The sequence below is a fragment of the Hyla sarda genome, chromosome 10, assembly GCF_029499605.1.
Source record: "Hyla sarda isolate aHylSar1 chromosome 10, aHylSar1.hap1, whole genome shotgun sequence".
Lineage (NCBI taxonomy): Eukaryota > Metazoa > Chordata > Amphibia > Anura > Hylidae > Hyla > Hyla sarda.
The window spans coordinates 20765602-20789471 of NC_079198.1; the positions used below are offsets into that span (position 1 = coordinate 20765602).

The 23870-nt window shown below is 41.4% G+C and overlaps 1 protein-coding gene and 1 long non-coding RNA gene across 8 annotated transcripts in view; one reads left to right on the forward strand and one right to left on the reverse strand.

The window, feature by feature from the left end:
* LOC130294128 (uncharacterized) overlaps window positions 1–2236 on the forward strand; it is a 42886-nt gene extending 40650 nt beyond the window's left edge. Inside the window, exon 3 of the long non-coding RNA XR_008848397.1 lies at window positions 1483–2236. This is a non-coding gene — a long non-coding RNA (uncharacterized LOC130294128). The remainder of the gene's footprint in view (window positions 1–1482) is intronic.
* SHANK1 (SH3 and multiple ankyrin repeat domains 1) overlaps window positions 1–23870 on the reverse strand; it is a 518963-nt gene that overhangs the window by 11296 nt on the left and 483797 nt on the right. For all 7 annotated transcript variants that reach the window (XM_056543605.1, XM_056543607.1, XM_056543608.1 and 4 more), the window contains 5 exons: window positions 20103–20126; window positions 10712–10768; window positions 8507–8631; window positions 6352–6460; window positions 2673–5238 (listed from right to left, as the gene is read on the reverse strand). In XM_056543605.1, coding sequence (XP_056399580.1) covers window positions 2673–5238; window positions 6352–6460; window positions 8507–8631; window positions 10712–10768; window positions 20103–20126 — 2881 coding nt within the window. The remainder of the gene's footprint in view (window positions 1–2672; window positions 5239–6351; window positions 6461–8506; window positions 8632–10711; window positions 10769–20102; window positions 20127–23870) is intronic.

The window sequence follows — 23870 nt, forward strand, 5'->3', positions numbered from 1 at the left end:
ACAAAGGACTATCATGTAGCACTGTGCACAATATTCTTTCTTCAAATTGGCATGTATTTCAAGTTTGTGACTTAAACGCCGGAACAGGGAACTGTTTTCCCCGTTCCCACTGCATAACGCTATTCATATCATGTGGAGCATCATATACCGTAATTCATCATATGGGAGGATTACAGCACCAAGACAAGTTATCAAGCTTGGGGTTATTTAGACTAGAGAAAAGACATCTTACGGGCGATCTGATCACAATGTATAAATATATGAATGGACAGTACAGAGATCTTTCTAGTGATCTTTTTATACCTATGAAGACTTCCACAGAGCGGTGGGTGGATATCGGCACTGACCAGGACAGGACACGTCCGGTAGGTAAAAAGGGATTTATTAAAACAAATACATTGCGTTTCCCCGCGCTTGTGCGGATTCTTCAGGCATGACAAACAGGATAGGGAGGGATCTTATATACAGGATAATATTAACCCATTCCTAGCTCATATCGCAATTTAATATTATCCTTTATATAAGATCCCTCCCTATCCTGTTTGTCATGCCTGAAGAATCCGCGCAAGCGCGGGGAAACGCAATGCATTTGTTTTAATAAATCCCTTTTTGTCTACCGGACGTGTACTATCCTGGTCAGTGCCGATATCCCCCCACCGCTCTGTGGAAGTCTTCACTTGTCTTTTCTCATAAGGTCGGAAAGGCTGCAGGCCAGGCATTTACTCACTCATGCTGACCATTGTTGTGTGTGAGTTCACACAACCGCCTCTGGTAAGAGTTTCTCACTACATTAGTTTGAAGCTTACATTGGCGATCTTACGCTATGGATCTTACGCTATTTTCCATTTCTTTTTGGCTTTTTATACCTAGGCTGGTAACCATAACATTGCAGAGAGAGATTCTTTACTGTAAGAGCAATGAGACTATGGGACTCTCTGCTACATGATGTTGTGATGTCTGGCTCAATAAACAAGTTCAAGGGAAGCTTGGGATGTTTTTCTGAAAAAATATAAAATTATAGGTTATCGATACTAGATTTATAGAGATAGAATGTTGATCCAGGGATTTATTCTGATGTTATATTGGATTTTTCCTCTTTCATGAGGCAATTGGCATCAGCCTCATGGAGGGTTGCCTTTCTCTGGATCAACAAAGTAGAGTTTAGGTTGAACTTGATGGACTTTTGTCTTTTTTTCATGTTCCTATCCCTCTGCGCCCCCATAGCAGCTGCCTCCAGTGTGAGGCCCAGCATGATGCTCCTTCTAATTTGAATAGCGTTATGTGGTGGGGAGAACTGCACCTTGTTTCAGCATTTAAGCGTTGAATTTAAAATACATGTCAATTTAAAATAATATTATTGTGCACAATGCTACACAATAGTAATTTTTTATACAATTACCACACCATTAGAGGTATACTTTAAGAAGGAGGCTGGGTGTGCTTGGTTGGAGATTAATAGGCTATTTTGCATTCTGTTCCCAGGGAGCATTGCCTTATGGAAGACTGGCAGCATGACTGTAAGGAGAATCAATACCTTTCAGGAGGACTCTATGTAGCATAGCCAACTAAAATTGTAGCCTGTACTAATAAGAAAACAACAACTCTGAAAAAGTTCTCTTTGATAGATGTCTCCAGTTTAATAACCTGAGGGGGTCAGACATTGATTAAAAGTCTTTTCAAATGGGCAGACCCATGGCCAATAGGAGTGCCAACCTAGTAGATCGATGTTCATCAAAGGAGCTTTTTACATGGCTCATTATCGTTTGGGTAGGGCCACCCAAATAATTCTTGTAGCCCTTCATGTTCATCATTGTTAGAATTATACACAGGGAGAACTGCTTCTAACTGACAATGAATGTAGCTAATCCATTGGGGTGCTGTGACCAAAGCTTGACCATCCCTGCTTCTCATGTAATGTTAGATTGCAGACTTTCTTGACAAAAGCCCAGGTGATTATAACATTAGAACAGATACACAGTACCATCATTGTGACTCATTTCCTGAGTGATCTCAGGCTAAATTCTAAAGCTGGGAACGAAGCCAATGAAAAAAAAAAAAAAATACAATCTATGCTTCCAAAAAAATTGTTAAAAATCAATTTGACATCATCGCCAAAGTAACAATTTCAATATTTAAGGTTTTTAATGGAAATTTCTGAAGAAGAGGTTTTCATTTTATATTTATGTATAATGCCAATAGCAAAGTATGATATGTAATGGCCCATTTTCTGGGACATCACCACCTTTATAAGGAACAAGCTCAGCCACTCTCCACAGAAGTAAATTGTGGGCAATAGTTTGCCACATATTCCCCTCAGTGCTATTCACCAGAGCCAATAGACATGGGATCTCTGACTACCTAAAACAGAAACAGTCAGGCAGTGGAGTGTCCAACTGGCACATTGTTATTCGGTTTTTGGTATAGCCAAAGTATAAACAAAATTGTAAAGTCAAGTTTGGCTGAAGATTAGACTGATCAGCATCATCAATGGGGTAGGCCAACAGACCCAGTCTTAATATGCAGGGCTCAGTACTGACTAAATATAAAATACTAGACAACTATTTAAAATATTAAATAAAACTCAATAGTTTTCACTGGCTCCATCCAGTTTTCTACAAAGAAATGGTGACCTACACTATTATACTTTACCCACTACAACCCATTGCGTGTACCTGTGTCTCTGCAGGGAACTCGGTCTTTCAGGTGTAAATGATACTGCAGATTCTGGCGGCCTGGACCATGAAACTCCACTCATGTGTTGAAGCTTTGAACTTAACTCAGTCATCATATTTGACTTAACTGAAGATACTGGAGAGATTTTTTCCTGGGAGTAGTCCTCCCATGGGAGCGTGGGAGATTTCCTCTGAGAATCCTTGGCTGGCTCTGAGGGAGCACAGAGTGAAGGTGAATGTCCTTTAGATGGTGTCAGAGTAAAGACATTTTCTGAGCAGGGAGAAACTGAAATGGCGGTACTGGTGGCAGTAATGGGATCTCTAAGTAGTCCAGGTGTTCTACTTGGGAATGTTCTAGACCGGATCTTATTTTGGACAACAGGCTTATCAGCACCAAATGCTTGGCCATCTAGATAAGTTATATATGTGTCCAGTAGTTCTGTTCCTTCTGTGGAAAGTCCAGACATACTTGATAAGGTTGAGACACTACTAATAGTCTCTAGATGATGATCACTGCTGCTTCGACTATCGATCTCTTCAATGCCAGAATCAGTGACTGTCTCTATAGTGTCCGATGCTGGTATCTGAATTGATGACACAACAGAGGAAAAATTGACGTGAGGTTCTTTAAGTTCTGATGTCCCCTGGGTTAAGTTGGCTACTTCACTGTCATAAGAAGTGAGACTAGAGGTTGTAGAGTCTAAAGCGGGAGTGCTACCCGAGTCAGGAGGTGGTGGGGGCACAGGAGGAGGAAGGGTAGAATTCCCACCTGATGCACCAGGGGGCGAATCTGGCTTATCAAAACTGTTTGAAAATTCTAAGGGTGGTGGGAGGGGCTCTGTAAATAAAAAATCATCATCAACATCAATTGAAGGTGCTGGGGGAGGAAGGACTAACAAAGGGAGTCCATTCTCTTTGGAATTGGATTCATGAGTTTCTGAATTTGTGCTAGGTAATGGGGTGTGGTTTACAATTGGGATGGACATTGGTCTTTCATTTTTTATTTCCTTACAAAAGGAAACTTTATTATGATCTTCCTCATCTTTGTGGGTGGAGTTCTCCATGAAGCGCACATGAAGTTCTATTTTTTCTGGGCCTTCTGTTCTCTTATCCCAGGATTTGCCGTGTTCTACTCCTTGGAGCAACAAGAGAGCAGGAGACCGATGACCAGAACTCTCGTCTGACTTTCTTTCACCAGCTGGGGATACCATACATGGCTTGAAATCTATCTCTTTTCTTTTTGTGGGTCCTGACTCCCAGAGTCTATGAGGAGAGCTGCATCGGGACTCTATTGGAGACTTTTGTTCTGCAAAACGTGGAGATGATGGACGGGACTTTCTCTCTTCGATTTCATTTCTACTATGCTGCTGTGACTCTTTTAAAGCTCTTTCTCGTGCTGCTAAAGCAAGTCCTAAAGGAGAACTAGGATCCAGGATTTTCCCAGTCAAGGGATGTATAAGCGGACCACTTCCTCCACCTGGGTTAACATTAGACATTGGACTGGAGCATGATTGTAGCTGTGGTAAAAAAGTAGAACACACAGTACTAAAAGCACTAGTGGTACTAGGGCCATATCCCTTTCCAGTTTTTGACTGGTAGGAGTACCCACTAGTAACGTCTCTATTTACAGGTGCCCCAAAATTGGTGGGAACATTCAAATGCAGGTACGGTTCACTAGAAAACATACCCTCATCAATAGACTTGGAATGCTTCAACCTTGGGGCGGGTGTGGGTTCTGTGTCTTCATCTGTAGAAAGAAAAAGAGCAGATTTTCGGCGGGCTTCATTAAACCACTCACGGTCCCGCCGTGCTGCACCGACAATGGCTGCTCCAAACTGGCTTGTAAAATCAATATTATCCCGCAACTGCAGAGATGGAATAGGGTCTGGCTGGGTTTCAGCCTCCATGCTACTACCTTGGCTGCTCCTTCCGCTACTACTGGTTGATGGGGCTTTAATAATGATTGTAGGTATAGGGATGGAACTTTTCTCATGTGACTTTGTAGCCTGTTGCTGCTGGTGATGAGACTGGTATTGCTGCTGTTGCTGTTGTTGCAAGTGCTGCTGTTGTTCATTTTCCACCTTTACTTGTTTCACTAGTTGGCCTTTTCGACGCACGGCTTTTGCTGGAACGTACATTGCAGTACTGGCTGCTCTTGCAGGTAGATTAAAGTAACGCATCTCCTGGGTCTGAGACCTCCAGCTTCTCATATTTGCTTGTGAAGCCATACCTATTCGGATCTGCTCATCAGCAGTCTGCTCAGTGTCTTGGTGGTAAAGCGGCTGTAGCTTCTCACGTCTCTGAGATGCATCCATCATTTGTTGGTCAAAAAGACCTGATTCCTGTCGCATTGTAGGGGAGAACAATTTTGAGTCTCCACTTTGATTAAAGTTAGACCTTAGACCTGGGCTAACCCTAGCTCCAGGGGGGGGTGCAGTGTTATATGGAGGATCAGGAGGAGACGTTGTTGGAGGGGGAGGTATGTCTTCTGAACTAGGAACGGAGAGACTGCGGTTAAATTTCATGGGGGGAGCAGACAAAAATGGCTTTTCATCATCCCCAGCACCTAGAAAAGTAAAAATTTAAAGATATTATAAAATAATTATACAACATATGTTATAAAAAAAAAAAAAAGTACTGTGATACTTACTGTGATACTAAACATTTAGTTCAGATTTTTAAAGGGGTACTCCGGTGGAAAACTAATTTTTTCAAAATCAACTGGAGCCACAAAGTTAAACAGGTTTGTAAATTACAAAGTAGAGATGGTCAGCTCTCAGGACACCCAACACTGCTGAAGACTCCAGCATAGGCAATAGAACAGAAATAGGTAGCCAGTGGTGCGATGAAAAATTCTGTTTATTCAGATCCCATAAAACCGCATGCAAGCGTGACTCAGCCAGGTAACAAACAAACAATGATCAGCGTGGGCGCGTTTCGTGTATGCACCCTTTGTCTCAACAACCAGTGTTGAGACAAAGGGTGCATACCCGAAACGCGTCCATGCTGATCATTGGTTGTTTGTTACCTGGCTGAGTCCCGCTTGCATGCGGTTTTATGGGATCTGAATAAACAGAATTTTTCATCGCACCACTGGCTGCCTATTTATATTCAGGTTTGTAAATTACTTCTATTTAAAAATCTCAATCCTTCCATTAATTATCTGCTGCTATATGCTCCACAGAAAGTTGTCTTTCTTTCTGGAGTTCTTTTTAGTCTGACCGCAGTGCTCTCTGTTGACACCTCTCTGTCTGCATCAGGAACTGTCCAGAGCAGGAGAGGTTTGCTATGAGGATTTACTCCTGCTCCGGAAAGTTCCTGACATGGACAGAGGTGTCAGCAGAGAGCACTGTGGTCAGACAGAAAAGAAGTAAAGAAAGAAATACAAACATGAGCAGCTGGTAAGTACTGGAAGGATTAAGATTTTTAAATAAAAGTAATTTACAAATCTGTTTAACTTTCTGGCACCAGTTGATTAAGAAAAGTCAAAAGTGAGACAATATTAGGACTTATTTACTTATGTTACTATTTGGTCAGTTTTGCTAATATCACTTTTGGTCAGTTTTTGGCAAACTATCACTTTTCGATCAGTATTTTGGTCATTTTTAGCTAAAAGTACTGACCAAGATACTATGTGTATCTTGATTTTCCATAGACTGCGTATAAAACTCCAACTTACCGATAGACTTTTGCCGCAGCATCATGGCCTGACCCGGTGTAGAGGATAAATAGGATGGACCCTCATACACCGACTGTGCACTTGAAACTCTATGCTGTCCAAAATTTGGCTACATAAAAAGAGAGAAATATGACAATCTTTCAGGTATCTGTACAAACAATTTAAAATCATTTAAATATATGCTAATTCATACTGAAATTTATTCCACTGAAAATGAAGAAATTGCAAGTAGAGCGGTGATGTGACCCAGTCTGAGAACCCAAGAAGTGCTGGAAATAAATGTGAAAGTGTAAATAAAACATCAAGAAAAGTCAATGCAGTGATACTTTACTGAAAAGTCAGGCTTGCTTCATACCGTGTTTTCCAAAATTAAACCCTACCCCGAAAGTAAGCCCTAGCAGGATTATCAGGGTGGGCTGCAATATAAGCCCTACCCCGAAAATAAGACCTAGGCCAGGGGTAATCAACTGGCGGACCGTGGCCATAGTGTGTTTTTTGGGACTAAAATTTATATAATTTTTACCTTGTCTTATTTTCGGAGAAACACGGTAGCAGTGAGTGAGTGAACACTTCCGCTAATGACGGAAAGTGGCAATCCAGCTGTCCCACATCATTAATCCTTTAGACACCATGTTCAATGCTTATCATGATATGTAAAGTATTAGGTCACAGGGAGCTCATTGGACCCCCCACGACCTGAGCATCTGTGATCAGAGGAGTCCAATTAGCTAAAATGGTGGCGGAGGGTCCCCTTACCTGTCTCCAGCTGCCAGATCTGCATTCACACGAAGCACCTGTCCCTTCTTCAATAAAAAATAAAATCACCCTTTTCCCATTTTACAAAATAATTTAAATAATAATAATAAACAATTTGGTAACACCATGTACAGAATAGTCTAAACTTTAAAAAAAATTATGTTTATGTTTCCGCCCAGTGAACCTCGTAATTATAAAGAAATACAAAATGCCAAAAAATTATCAAAAGTGATCAAAAAGTCCCATCAAAACAAAAATGGTACTGACAAAAACTTCAGATCACAGTGCAAAAATGTGGTACAATAATAAAATAACTATAAAAATTGGGTATTGTTTTAATATCATTAATCTAATATGTTATCTTTACCATAAAGTGCACTGTGTAAAGGCAAAAAAAAAGTTTCTAAATTGCTAATTTCCAAAACAATTAACAATTGGTCGCACAAAAAAACAAGCCCCCATATTGCCTCTTAAAAGATAAAGAGGAAAAAACAAAAAAGAAAAAAAGAAAATTGGTGGAGTCCTCAAGGCCAAATTAGGGTGTGTCCTTGAGGGGTTAAAGGAGACTCCAGTGAAAATGTTTCTTACCCTTATATGCCCGGGCTGCCAAAGTAAAAATAATAAACTTTAACTTCCCTTCAGATTAGCCCTTCAATATTAACCTGAACTGCAACAGAAAGTACAACTTCCTGTAAAACCCATGCTGCAGTTTTTGGAGGAATTTTTTACATACCAAAAGGTGACATAAAAACATTCCCCCAAAAACTTCAGCATGTTTTTTTTTTTAAAGGGAAGTCCTCCATGGCATGCAGTAAATTAAAGGGGTATTCCAGGCAAAAACTTTTTTTATATATATCAACTGGCTCCGGAAAGTTAAACAGATTTGTAAATTACTTCTATTAAAAAATCTTAATCCTTCCAATAGTTATTAGCTTCTGAAGTTTTCTGTCTAACTGCTCAATGATGATGTCATGTCATGGAAGCTGTGCATGATGGGAGAATATCCCTTGCATGATGGGAGAATATACCCATAGGAGCTGGACAGCTCCCGGGACGTGAGTCATCAGAAAGTAGTTAGACAGAAAACAGCAACTCAACTTCAGAAGCTAATAACTATTGGAAGGATTAAGATTTTTTAATAGAAGTAATTCACAAATCTGTTTAACTTTCCGGAGCCAGTTGATATATAAAAAAAAGTTTTTGCCTGGAATACCCCTTTAACTATGGAAGAGCAAAAAGTCCACAATGCCAATGGACGAGGGGGACACTATTTCTGGAATAAAGGTGACCGTTGTTTCACGACAGGACAAACCCTTTAATACATGTTTCTTCTAAAAGCACAATCTAACTAACAATGAAACACGACAGGAGATGTCATAAGAACAACAGTCATTAGTACCTCTGAGGAAAAAAAGCTCTTTGAGGCAGACCGTGATGTTCCCAGAGATGCCAGTGTACCCGGGCTTGAGCTCTCGTTCACACTTATGGTTTGCTGGGCTGCTGCAAGAATCTCATCCAGTTTGTCTGTATAAGGAAGAAAGAGGTAAAAGTGCAATAATATAGCGGTGCATTATGTGTACTTCATGACATATATTTACAAGTAGTGAAAAGTTCAATAATTATCATCCATTTATTAAATGAATACATACACAATATAAGAAAACAAGATTTTAATATGGGCGCTGTCACTTTAAAAATGTTTTAGAGACATGTCAAAAATGCTTATGTGGTATCCCAGTACCGGAGTGCGTCCTGACAGGTAAACATTGCTTAAGGTGCCTGACCTAGGCCCTGTCGCTCAGGTGATGCTGTGATATTCATTGTAATATCTGTTCTGTTAATTTATATTATGCTGCACTGTATCTGTAAGGAATGTACTGGATATCTTTAAGGAGGTATGATGCAGATGACCCTGACTGCCCAATGGGAACCCCCAAATTGGTTACATTGCACCCCTTCTTCTCTACTCTGTACTGCAAGTGTTGTACCATCTGTTCCTGCCTCAGTAAAAAGACAGTTATCCGTAACCTGGCATCGGTGTGTTTATTGCCCTGCGCCTGGCCCAGGAGAAGATGTCTCTACCTCGGACTGTGGTTAACGGTGCTTTGATTTGACAAGTATATATTGCACTCCCGTGTTACCACACTAATTAAATGTGTGTGTGGATACATAGATAGATATATAGATAGGCAGGGAGATATATAGACAGATCCTATGTTTCTTTGTGTGAGGTTATTTTAATGCACACATGCCTAAACGCATTCCATTGGATGAAATCTAACCTTGAAATGTATGGGGGACATATTAGTATGTTTCATTGTTACTATTAAATAAAGAGGTAATGAGAAGGCCAGCTCACAGACAATAAGGGGTGATTCCTTTTTATGGGGATCATAATAAAAATTACCACTACACAACCCTGAACGCTCGATAGAATGAACTGGGAGAATAGTGGGCTAAATATGTTCTTTCCTGACTCTGTGCCACATGACAGAGACAAACTTGTAAGTCCATGGCATTGTCTCTGTCTCCAGCCTAACAGCGGGGAGAAATGTGCTCAGCCGCAAGCTTCTCTCCCTGCTTGCACTAGTGATCGGTCAAGGTCTGAACACTCAGACTCAGACCCATTAAAACTTTGAAACATCAAAATTTGTTTAAGAGCCAAGTACACTTTAACCTATTCGATTTATGAATGGTGGGGGTAATGCATTAGGTGAAGAACAGGACAGGTCGTTACTTGAAAGGGTTGAACAAGATTACAAAAAATGACTTGCTTTTTCTACCATTCTTATCTATGGGACATGTCTGGTGTTCCAGCTCAACCGTGTTCATGTGAATAACACAGTAATAGACACAGCCAATGGAAATGAGTGATGCTGATTGTGGAAGAGAATCTACCATAGACAAGCTCTTTAACATTTGTTGTGCCAATCCAAGAGGAGTAAGCTCAGGCAAGGAGTGTTAGTGAACTAACCAAAAGTAAGAAAGCACTTTCTTCATCATTATTTTCCTTGCATGACAAATTAATTTGTTTTTCATATCAAATGCTAAATTGGTTTTCCACTTTAGACAAACCCTGATTCATAGGACATAGGCTTCGGTAAATGGAGCTCTGTCGGGTAGTCTATCGGAACGACAAGAGTTGAGTGAAGAGAAAATAGCGCAAGTCATATTTTTTTCTCCGCTCAACTCCAGTAAAATACCAGATCCCAGACGCACCCCATTTAAGTCAATGGGATCCGTTGGGACCCGGTGGGGTCAATTGTGCTCCATCCCCTTTTTGGTTCCATTTAACGAAAAAAAAAAAAAAGAGCTGAACTAGCACAATGGCAATGTGAACCAAGCGTTAGAAGGCTCCCTTGACAATAGGCTGATCACAAATTTGGCAAGCCTGTTCGAATTCACTGCAGAACCACCTCTGGGGAAATTAAGCATTGCACTGTGCCCATTTAAGTCAATGAGCTGACTCTGTAATGGAGGACAGGACAGGTCCTCCAGAGTGGACATGCTTTCTAACCTACTCCACCTTAGAGATGAGGGTCCTGAACCAGACAACTCATTGAACAACTAAAATAAAATAATGCATTTTGAAGTCAGATCTTACTTAGTGCCATTTGATATACCGTCCTTTTCTTCTCTGTGTTCTGAGATGGCTCATAGTCTATAAGAAAGAAAAGTCAAGTTATAGAACTTGTCATGATTGTGAGTGAAGGCTACATGACATTTTGTTGAGGCAACCATGGCAACCCCAGAGCGAGCGCAAAATAAGTTTAACCAGAGTATCAAGCATGGGGTTTGGAGAAAAGACGTCTTAGGCTGCGTTCACACGGCTGTCTAGACCCGTCCCGTTCTTCTCCCATCAAAAATAAAAACGGACTTAAAAAAAAATTAAACAATAACGGATGCAAACGGATGTTATCCATTTGTATCCATTATTGTTCAGTTAATAAACAAACAAAAAAAAATTTTTTTTTGTTCCGAGCATGCTCAGAAGTAAAAATGGATCAAAAAACGGATTGAAAAAACGGATGCAAATGGATGACATTAAAGGCTCATCCGTTTTCCAAAGACTTCAGTGTTAAATTTACTGTATCTTTTCTTTGACAGAAGAAAAAATACTGTATGTGCCCTTTTTTCTGCAATCAAAAAACGGAAAGGAGCGTATACGGGTACAAACAGATCTAAATGGATTGTAGAAAAAAAAAATCCCATTGACATGAATGGGATTTGTTTTAAACCGTTTTTAATCCGTTTACAGCCTGCAAGAACGGAACCGAAAAGTCGATAGAAAAATGGGGACAGATGACCGTGTGAACGCACCCTTAGGGACGATCTGATCACAACGTACAAATATATGAATGGACAGTTCAGAGATCTTTCTAGTGATCTTTTTATACCTAGGCCGGTAACCATGACAAGGGGGCATCCTCTACGTCTAGAGGAAAGAAGGTTTCACCATCATCACAGACAGAGATTCTTTACTGTAAGAGCAGTGAGACTATGGAACTCTCTGCCACATGATGCTGTGATGTCTGACTCAATAAACAAGTTCAAGGAGGGCCTGGATGTTTTTCTGGTAAAGTATAACATTACAGGTTATGGATAGTAGATTTATGTGGATAGAATGTTGATCCAGGGATTTATTCTGATTTTTTTTCCCCCCTGATATGGGGCAATTGGCATCTGCCTCTTCCTCTTTTTTATTTTTTTTGCCTTTCTCTGGATCAACACAGTAGGCTTACAGATTGATCTAAATGGACTAAATATCTGTAAAGCTACATTGTCTAGTAGAAGGATGGAAGAGGAGGTCCAGCTCTCAGGTAAATTGCTGTTAAAACATAGATTTTACTGTCTTAGATTAAAAACATGGAAACAAACAGAAAGAAACACCTAAAGTGCATTAAAAACAGCATGCCAACGCGTTTTGAGCTTACGACAAGCTCTTAGTCATGGCCATGACTAAGAGCTTGTCTTGAGCTTGAAACGCGTCGGTGTGCTGTTTTTAATGCACTTTAGGTGTCTTGAGCTTACGACAAGCTCTTAGTCATGGCCACTGGTTTAGTAGGTGGAAATATATAAAGAATATATAAATGTCTTTATATTTATTGAGGCCAACTGGTTTATAGCAAATGTACTGTAATGTACACTGATATAGTCTTCTGCTTTATGTTCCAAATGAAAGAAAGAAACACAGCCAACGGCTGTCTGAGCATGCTGGGAGTTGTACTTTTCAACAGATGGAGACACCCTGGTTGGGAAACACTGGTCTAGTAGGTGGAAATATATAAAGAATATATATAAATGTCTTTATATTTATTGAGGCCTACTGGTTTATAGCAAATGTACTGTAATGTACACTAATATAGTCTTCTGCTTTATGTTCCAAATGAAAGAAAGAAACACCTAAAGTGCATTAAAAACAGCATGCCGACGCGTTTTGAGCTTACAACAAGCTCTTAGTCATGGCCATGACTAAGAGCTTGTCTTGAGCTCGAAACGCGTTGGCGTGCCGTTTTTAATGCACTTTAGGTGTTTCTTTCTTTTTTTCCCCATGTTTTTAATCTAAGATAGTAAAAGCTATGTTTTAACAGCGATTTACCTGAGAGATGGACCTACCCTTGGGTCCTTCTACTGCATACGGGAAGCGGCCCGCACAGTTGGTGCTCCAGGAACTACAATACAGCCGGAGTCCCTCTGCATTTGTGTCCACTGTGGGTGGTGAGCTGAGCACTATTTAGTTTTTTCTATATTTACTACATTGTCTAGTACAGTGTTTTCCAACCTAGGTTCCTCCAGTTGTTGCAAAACTACAACTCCCAGCATGCCCGGACAGCCAACGGCTGTCCGAGCATGCTGGGAGTTGTAGTTTTCAACAGATGGAGACACCCTGGTTGGGAAACACTGGTCTAGTAGGTGGAAATATATAAAGAATATATATAAATGTCTTTATATTTATTGAGGCCTACTGGTTTATAGCAAATGTACTGTAATGTACACTGATATAGTCTTCTGCTTTATGTTCCAAATGAAAGAAAGAAAGACCTAAAGTGCATTAAAAACAGCATGCCGACGCGTTTTGAGCTTACAACAAGCTCTTAGTCATGGCCATGACTAAGAGCTTGTCTTGAGCTCGAAACGCGTTGGCGTGCCGTTTTTAATGCACTTTAGGTGTTTCTTTTTTTTCCCATGTTTTTAATTTAAGACAGTAAAAGCTATGTTTTAACAGCGATTTACCTGAGAGCTGGACCTACCCTTGGGTCCTTCTACTGCATACGGGAAGCGGCCCGCACAGTTGGTGCTCCAGGTACTACAATATTTCTATATTTACTACATTGTCTAGTACAGTGTTTTCCACACTGTCTAGTACAGTGTTGGCCATGACTAAGAGCTTGTTGTAAGTGTTGGCCATGACTAAGAGCTTGTTGTAAGCTCAAAACGCGTCGGCATGCTGTTTTTAATGCACTTTAGGTCTTTCTTTCTTTCATTTGGAACATAAAGCAGAAGACTATATCAGTGTACATTACAGTACATTTGCTATAAACCAGTAGGCCTCAATAAATATAAAGACATTTATATATATTCTTTATATATTTCCACCTACTAGACCAGTGTTTCCCAACCAGGCTGTCTGAGCATGCTGGGAGTTGTAGTTTTGCAACAGATGGAGACACCCTGGTTGGGAAACACTGGTCTAGTAGGTGGAAATATATAAGGAATATATAAATGTCTTTATATTTATTGAGGCCTACTGGTTTATAGCAAATGTACTGTAATGTACACTAATATAGTCTTCTGCTTTATGTTCCAAATGATGGCACCGTGTAAGCAAATAGCAGAGACACGATTGAGTCATAGCCGCTATAATCTAACAGAGGAGGCTTATATGGAAACATTAACACATGCGGAGTGTTACGTGATTATTTAGAAAGGTCTATAGGACAAGGATTCTACACAAGGCTCCTGTCAGATCAATGCAAATAATCCTATTTTTTTACATCAAAGAAGAATGTCAATATTAGCAAAAAACATAAAAGAAGATACCATCCAGAACTGTGGGCGTGAAAACTGGCAAAGTTCAACTTATGACACAGATTTTCTGGGAACTGGGACGTATAAATGATACGGGAGCTCTACCAAGAGATTCATATACAACTCATGCTTTGTATTGATGGTGTCGCACACAGACAGCTCCTAGTTCTGGATATGCTAAGGCCATGTTCACACGGTGTCAAATTTATAGAAGGTCTGCCCGGAAAACACAGATATTCCGCACATTTGAATGCTAGGACAGCTCGGAAATGCACCGTCTTATAGATGGCAATGCATTCCAGACAAGTGTATTCTTTTTGGGGAAGCCGGAATCAGGAGTTCCACAGCAGAAACATCTTCCCATTCAAGTTAAAATCAATAGGACTCTGCTGTAGCGGAAATGTGCTGTGGAATATTTCCACGGAATTCCGCACGGACATACCCTAAGGAGACAAAGGGTAGACTTATAATTGTCTAGCCCCTGAGCAATAAGGGTCATGGGCCCCTTATAATCCCTCCAAGAAAAATATAAACGAAACTCAGATCCTACCCAAAAGGATATGCCATGCAGTTCCTAGAAGCGGGGATCTGGGTCCTTCATCAGGGCCTCATCTCCTACAGGGTCGATCTTTTCCGCAAGTAGACCATTAAAGGGGTACTCCTCTGCTCAGCGTTTGGAACAAACTGTTCCGAACACTGGGAGCTCGTGACGTCATAGCCCTGCCCCCTCATGACATCACGCCCCACTCCCTCAATTCAAGTCTATGGGAGGGGGCGTGACAGCCGTCACACCCCCTCCCATAGACTTGTATTGAGGGGCGGGGCGTGAAGTAATGAGGGGGCGGGTTTATGAAATCACGAGCTCCCGGTGTCGGCTCCAGAGTTCGGAACAGTTTGTTCCAAACGCTGAGCAGCGGAGTACCCCTTTAAGGAAAATGTTTATAATTAGTAAGATGGCGCTATTAGGGTCATAGCATAGGGGCCCCCAGATCCAAATTTTTATGGTGCTCTGTACAGTGTAGTTCATGTTAATTGGCTGCACAGGAGAAGTTGCCAAAGCCAAGTCACTTCTGTTGTATCACTTCCTGCTCTGCAGCTGTTGGTGAAGCTGAACCTCATGGACTTCCGCTTTTACCCATCACCTGCATGTACTCTGCAAATACTATTTATAGTACTGAGAGTCCTCTTTTCCTTTCAAATAATTGAAGTGCAGGAGGAAGCAGTTAAAGGGGTACTCCTGTGAAAACCTTTTTTTTTTTTTTCACTGACTACTGAGGAAAGGGTCGTATCTGAGAACCCTGAAACGCGTCTAGTCCTGTACATTAATCTTGTTCACTGGCATTTATGCTCTTCATGAACTCAAGCTATTGCTCACGGAGCAAGTTTACCACACTGTGGATCTTCTACGCATTAGTCGATTTAGATTAGTGTCCGGTCCTGATTTTACCTGGCCAGCTCCGGCTCAAGCTGACGTCACACGCCATCTACACGAGGCAAGTTCCATCTACCCAGCGTGTAGTCTCCGGCTTCTTCCAAGTCCAGCGGTGAGGAGATCGATATCATCAGCGCCTGCCAGCGCTTGGTCTCCTGACAAATCTACCATCGGCGCTTGCCAGCGCACGGTCTCCCGGCGATTCTACCATCGGCGCCTGCCAGTGCCACCAGCCTGGGACGACCATCACCGCATAACACCTGGATCTTGAGAGTTAAAGCCACAGCACCACCTAAGACCGCTGACTGTGATATCTAGGCACATGAACAACTACATTGCCTCAGCGGGAGCTGACAGAGCCACACCATCCAGGACCGGTAACAAAGTATCCACTTTGATATATAATTGCTACACAAAAGGACATTTATACTGCATCCTCACAATACCGTAAAGACATTATATGAATTTGTCTATATAGAGCTATCTCATATGCCAGTGATACTTTTTAATATTTTTACATTTTAAGATCGTTTAATCTATTATATGTGTTTTTTCTCACAAGGGCCCTGTGAGGAGTAATGCACTATACATTTTAAATAAATAACCATTGAATTATTATTGGAGTACGACCCAGTTATCTATTGTCTATTTAATTAATCACACTACCTTGGAAGGTCCGGGCAATATTTTTCTATACATATTTCGTTATTTTTTGCAGCTGTGGTATAGTTGCATGCCCTGTTGACCTCAGGTAGGGTTTACATATTAATTGTGAGCTGCACTTGCACCTTTTTTTCCTTTTCTTCAGATTTGTACATTACTTCTATTAAAAATTCTTAACCCTTCCAGTACTTATTAGCAACTGTATACTACAGAGGAAATGCTTTTCTTTTTGGATTTCTCTTCTGTCAGGAGCACAGTGCTCTCTACTGACCTCTGCTGTCCATTTTAGGAACTGTCCAGAGCAGCATATGTTTGCTATGGAGACTTTCTCTTGCTCTGGACAGTTCCTAAAATGGACAGCAGAGGTTAGCAGAGAGCACTGTGGCTGTGACAGAAGAGAAATCCAAAAAGAAAAGCATTTCCTCTGTAGTATATAGCCCCTAAAAAGTACTGGAAGGATTAAGATTTTTTAATAGAAGTCATTTACAAATCTGTTTAACTTTCTGGCACCAGTTGATTAAAAAAATAAATAAATAAAAAGGTTTTCCACGGGAGTGCCCCTTTAAAGTGCAAAAGAAAGAGCTTTCAGCAGGCTCTCACTAAACCTCCAAGAGCTGATAAATTCCTCTATGGGCCCCAAACCAAGATTGGGCTCAGAGAGCTAAAGCTGCCAACAGAGCAATGCTAACAGGTGCCCAGACAGAAATGTGAATTATAGCACCACCATTAATATGGCTACTGCAATTGAGTATACAGTGATCCCTCAACTTACAATGGCCTCAACATACAATAGTTTCAACATACAATGGTCTTTTCTGGACCACTGTAACTTGAAACCAGACTCAACATACAATGTACAGACAGTTCAGGTCTGTAAAACTTGTGAATGGCCAGAAGAACTCACCAATCAGAATGGGCAATTTACTGGTAAAACACCCTGTATTCCTAAAGTGTATGCACTGACTGATGTCTGGTAGCGCCCCCTACAGTACAGGGTGGTACTACATGTTCTGTACACTTTACCTGTCCCAGGGTTAGCTGCTCCTTTGGACACCAGGTGAGGGCGGCTCCATGTTACTTTTTTAGGACATTGCATGTACTGTACAGGACCCTGAAGAAGCTCCTGTCCTCTACATAGACCAGTGTTTCCCAAGCAGGGTGCCCCCAGCTGTTGCAAAACTACAACTCCCAGCATGACCGGACAGCCTTCGGCTGTCCGGGCATGCTGGGAGTTGTAGTTTTGCAAAAGCTGGAGGCTCCAGGCTTGGGAAACACTGACATAGACAGTGATTACAGCTCCCAGCAGATCTTTCTTACTTTTATATGTAAGGATTTGCTTTATCTGTATTAGTTATCTACTTATTTTTCTTTAATCCTCACTTTTTCCTATTTTTGGATGACATTTTGGTGCCTTTAGAACCAATTACCAGGTTTCCATAGAGTTCTTGTCTCAACATACAATGGTCTCAACATACAATGGCCGTCCTGGAACCAATTAATATTGTAACTTGAGGGGCCACTGTATATGATTTGACTATGGTGAAGGTAGAAGACCTCTAAGCAAAGCAAAGACCGTTCTTTCCACCAGAGTGTTCAACATTCAGTGGCATTCGCAGTCTGAGAGGAACTCTGTATCCGGAGAAGTATGCTACGAGATATCTTGTTCACTTGCTAGAAGTCTTATGGGAAGAAGGCCTTTACTCTTCCGGACCCTCTGCCACATTGGCCTAGGCACGAATATGCAACAGTCGTTAGACTATCTTTACTCCTGCCCTATGGCAGTGGTCTCAGTCAACGGCCTTCTCTCCCGTCCCTTCTCTATCTCTAAGGGCCCCCATCAAGCATGCCCAAAAAAGGGAGTGACAGATAATTACCCCGAACACTTGCTTTGGATGTTAAAGGGGTATTCCAGGCAAAACCTTTTTTATATATATCAACTGGCTCCAGAAAGTTAAACAGATTTGTAAATTACTTCTATTAAAAAATCTTAATCCTTTCAGTACTTGTGAGCTTCTGAAGTTAAGGTTGTTCTTTTGTGTCTAAGTGCTCTCTGATGACACCTGTCTCGGGAAACGCCCAGTTTAGAAGAGGTTTACTATGGGGATTTGCTTCTAAACTGGGCGTTTCCCGAGACAGGTATCATCAGAGAGGACTTAGACAGAAAAGAACAACCTTAACTTCAGAAGCTCATAAGTACTGAAAGGATTAAGATTTTTTAAAAGAAGTAATTTACAAACCTGTTTAACTTTCTGGAGCCAGTTGATATGTAAAAAAAAGTTTTTTCCTGGAATACCCCTTTAAAGTTGGGTGAAAACAATTCACTCCTAAAGACTATTGCTGCAGCAGGGGACACCCCATGTCTTGAAGTTATTGGTGTATAGGACCCTTGATATATCAGACAATATCTGATTATAATTATGCCTATATATATATTTGTTTGTTTGTTGTTTGCTTACTCATGCAGAGGTTTTGGTTTCAATGTGTTCAGTAGCTGCCGAGCAGAATGTCTCTAGAGTAAAGCCTCAGCCAATAGCTGCAGAGTAGAATGTCTCTAGAGTAAAGCCTCAGCCAATAGCTGCAGAGTAGAATGTCTCTAGAGTAAAGCCTCAGCCAATAGCTGCAAAGCAGAATGTCTCTAGAGTAAAGCCTCAGCCAATAGCTGCAGAGTAGAATGTCTCTAGAGTAAAGCCTCAGCCAATAGCTGCAGAGTAGAATGTCTCTAGAGTAAAGCCTCAGCCAATAGCTGCAGAGTAGAATGTCTCTAGAGTAAAGCCTCAGCCAATAGCTGCAGAGAATGTCTCTAGAGTAAAGCCTCAGTCAATAGCTGCAGAGCAGAATGCCCCTAGAGTAAAGCCTCAGCCAAGAGCTGCAGATTAGAATGTCTCTAGAGTAAAGCCTCAGCCAATAGCTGCAGAGCAGAATGTCTCTAGAGTAAAGCTTCAGCCAATAGCTGCAGAGTAGAATGTCTCTAGAGTAAAGCCTCAGCCAAGAGCTGCAGAGTAGAATGTCTCTAGAGTAAAGCTTCAGCCAATAGCTGCAGAGTAGAATGTCTCTAGAGTAAAGCCTCAGCCAATAACTGTAGAGAAGATGAAGCCCCAGCAAACAGGCACAGGAGAAAGTTATGTCAGGAAAAAAGGCAACTGTTCTGTATATTCACTAACATACAGCCATTTTGTAACTTTCAGTGGTGTAACAGGGTACAGAGAACATGGGACCAACACACTTTACATGTTACTAGTGTTGGGCGCGAATATTCACATTTCAAATTTTTATCGCGAATTTCACAAATTCGCAAATATTGGGAATATATTCACTATATATTCGAAATTACGAATATTTTTTTTTCCACAGAACTCAACACAGTGATCATCATCCCTCCCTGCTTCAGCTTGGGGTCTAAAGAATGCTCTAATACTAGTTACTGTGTGAGACCGTGGAGCGCGAATATTTTGCATATGCGCATATTCCTTCTTTTAGCTTGTGGGCCAATTAGAATGATGCAAATACACTTCTAAGAGGTTATCAACATCCCTAGCAACCAATAGTAATGTTGCCAACTCCTTCACTGTTTTCTTCCTGAAATACGCGCATTCGCGATTACGCGAATATGCAACGAATACACAACGAATATAACAAATACGCGAAATTCGTGAATATAGGACGAATATTTATCCATATATTCGTGAAATATCGCAAATTCGAATATGGCCAATGCCGCTCATCACTACATGTTACATGACCCATGTAAGGTATGAAAATGGGCACTTTATACCTTATTTTTATTTGCACTCAATAAATTAATCAATAAACCAGTTTCTAAATGTAAAGCATTCCCAAAAGAAGTCGATGAAACAGATTTCAACTTACTCACCATTTTTCTTTTTCCAGGGAGACACTAGAGAAAACAGCAGATTCATAGTCAGTGCTTACTTATTGTTTTCCATATAAATTCCCCCAACATTTTACACAATTTCAAACCCTCCAATTTTGTATAAATAATATTTACATTCAAGTTTAGGTTCCAAAGGTATTTTTGTTTTTACCTTGACCACTTTGGAATTTTTCCCGACAAGCATTTAACGGGGTACTCCGCTGCTCAGCATTTTGAACAAAATGTTCCGAACGCTGTAGCCGGCTCCGGGTGCTCGTGACGTCATAGCCCCACCCCTTCATGCCATCACATCCCACCCCCTCAATGCAAGTCTATGGGAGGGGGCGTGACACCAGTCACGCCCCCTCCCATAGACTTGCATTGAGGGGACGGGGTGTGACATCACGAGTGGGCGAGGCTATGACATCACGAGCTCGAGCCCTTCATGCCATCACGCCCCGCCCCCTCAATGCAAGTCTATGGGAGGGGTACTCCGCTGCTCAGCATTTTGAACAAAATGTTCCGAACACTGGAGCCGGCTCCGGGTGCTCGTGACATCATAGCCCCGCCCCTTCATGCCATCACGCCCCACCTTCTCAATGCAAGTCTATGGGAGGGGGCGTGACTGGTGTCATGCCCCCTCCCATAGACTTGCATTGAGGGGGCTGGGTGTGACATCATGAGTGGGCGAGGCTATGACATCACGAGCTCGAGCCCTTCATGCCATCACGCCCCGCCCCTCAATGCAAGTCTATGGGAGGGGTACTCCGCTGCTCAGCATTTTGAACAAAATGTTCCGAACGCTGGAGCCGGCTTCGGGTGCTCGTGACGTCATAGCCCCGCCTCTTCATGCCATCACGCCACACCCCCTCAATGCAAGTCTATGGGAGGGGGCGTGACACCAGTCACGCCCCCTCCCATAAACTTGCATTGAGGGGGTGGGGAGTGACATCATGAGGGGGCTATGACATTGCGAGCTCCTGACCCCTGCTCCGGCGTTCAGAAAAGTTTGTTCCGAACGCTGAGCAGCAGAGTACCCCTTTAATTTTCTACCTTCTACAATTCAGGGACACGAGAAGGAAGCTTACCATAAAAAGTTTACTATGGTTCAAAGTAACAGTAGAATACTCTTATACCCAGTCTGTCCCATAAAATACAATCATTTTAGCAGAAATGGCTTGACTTACACACGTTCAGTCGAAGGTCTTCCTGACGCTTCCAATGGATCCTTGGAGCTACATATCAAAACTACCTTACCAGTAAAATGAGGTGGAAATGTCTGGTGGCTTGCAGAAAGCAACAATGTATGACTGCTCGTATCAATGTATCGCCTACTCCCAATAACTTAGTTTGACGGATAAACACCAATCTTGTGTCAACATAAAGCCCTGCATTTTCTATGGGCTACTTAGAAGTCTTTTATAGATACTTTGAAATAATGTCACTAATGGTGATCCAAGGGCCTAAGCCATATTCCCAATGGTGAGTACAAGAATATACAACTGTGTTCACTGTGTCCCACTGGTCAGCTGATCTTCAGATCTATGCAGTTGGGTTAAACTGGGAAATATTATAATTACCAGAACCTCCTTACCCCTTTAGAAAAAGTAGACATATTTTGGCCTATAGATATCTTAGGATCTTAAAGGGGTACTCCGCTGCTCAGCATTTGGAGCAAACTGTTCCGAACGCTGGAGTCGGCAGTTAGTGATGTCATAGCACCGCCCCCCTCATGACGTCACGCCCCACCTCCTCAATCCAAGTCTATGGGAGGGGGCGTGACTGCCATCACGCCCCCTCCCATAAACTTGCATTAAGGGGGCTGGGCGTGATGTCATGAGGGGGCGGGACTACAATGTCACGAGCTTCTGTCACCGGCTCCAGCGTTCGGAACAGTTTGTTCCGAACCCTGAGCAGCGGAGTACCCCTTTAAAGGAGATATCTGGCAGAAATAAACAGTGTTGGTGGAAGACATAGAATTGGGGTTCCAAATAAGGCCTTAAAGGGGTACTCCGCTGGAAAACATTTTTTTTTTAAATCAACTGGTGCTAGAAAGTTAAACAGATTTGTAAATTACTTCTATTTAAAAATCTTAACCCTTCCAGTACTTATCAGCTGCTGTATGCTCCACAGGAAGTTCTTTTATTTTTGAATTTCCTTTCTGCCTGACCACAGTGCTCTTTGCTGACATCATGACCACAGTGCTTTCTGCTGACACCTCCGTCCATTTTAGGAATTGTCCGGAGTAGGAGCAAATCCCCATAGAAAACCTATCCTGCTCTGGACAGTCCCTAAAATGAACAGAGGTGTCAGCAGAGAGCACTGTGGTCAGACAGAAAAGAAATTCAAAAAGAAAAAAACTTCCTCTGTAGTACACAGCAGCTGATAAGTACTGGAAGAATTAAGATTTTTAAATAGAAGTCATTTACAAATCTGTTAAACTTTCTGGTACCAGTTGATTTAAAAAAAAAATAATAATGTTTTCCACTGGAGTACCGCTTTAAAGAATTGTTCTTTTTAGGGCTGGTTTAGACAACTTGTGCTTAGTCTTTATGTTATTTTTAGGCACGTTTGTCTACTATATCAATAATAAGTTGGACCATTTTAAAGTGTATATGTTTTTGAAGACCAAAATAACATTAAAACAATAGACAATCGAATGATTTGATGAAAACCTTTCTATGTCCCAAGCTACAGCAACCGTCCTACTGATTTCTACCGTAACTCTATGTACTCACCAAATGAGAGCAATCTAGACAAATAACCGCCCATGAAACCTGGCGTCACCAAAACAGCTTCCAGCACAGTCAAGCTGAATAGGACAAAGGACCCTATTACAAGCTCTTCATTTTCCCAGATTATAAAGGCCACGGTCTCCCATGTTATCATCGCGCAGCACTGACTCATGTTACCCATGTCACTAGAACTTAATCACATTACAAAACTGGCGGAGCACGGCGTAGATAATGCCGAGTAAATGATACACATTTCATTATCCAGCAATTAGAAATTTCAAGGATGTACCTTTTTCAACTTAACATTCAATAAAATGGAATAAGACATGACACAACACGAGGAGAACGAGAAGGAAAAAAACAAGGAAAGACGTAGGCAAGAAAGCAAATAGCAGTAATGTGGGGTCATATGTATAATGAAAATGGGGATAGAACGATCAAAAGACAAAAAGGAGGGAAAAAGAAGGAGAGAAAACGACGCATCATTAACATGGCTCTTTATTATTCACCTCGGAGAGAAACTATCATTGATTTTGATTCATGTCTCGTTGTGCTTTTCACCTACATACAACAAAGGCGGCCATTTTGTAGGCTGATGGTCTATTCACATGTACAGTATTCTGCGCAGATTTGATGCGCAGGATTTTCCGCTGCAGATTTCAATGTAAACGGAATGAACGAACACAGCATGAAATCCTGCGCAGAAAACTGTACATGTGAATAGACCCTTAATGGATATTTTTGGAAAATGCAATCTATCAACTCACTAGGCTCTGCTGACATCATCAAAATATGTTCGGTATCTCTGCCTTTGGGTATCGTATGCTTTGTGAAGGTACAACTTATATTTATTCCCTATGGATTAGTTCTTAAACTTTTTCAATAAGGGGAACCTGTGGTGTTGAAAACGCAGTCCAGTCTGCTGCTGCCACCATGTTGTAGAGCTTAAAAAGAGAAGCTTAAAAAGTAGATAGATAGATAGATAGATATGATATAGATGGATAGATATGAGATGGATATGAAATATATATAT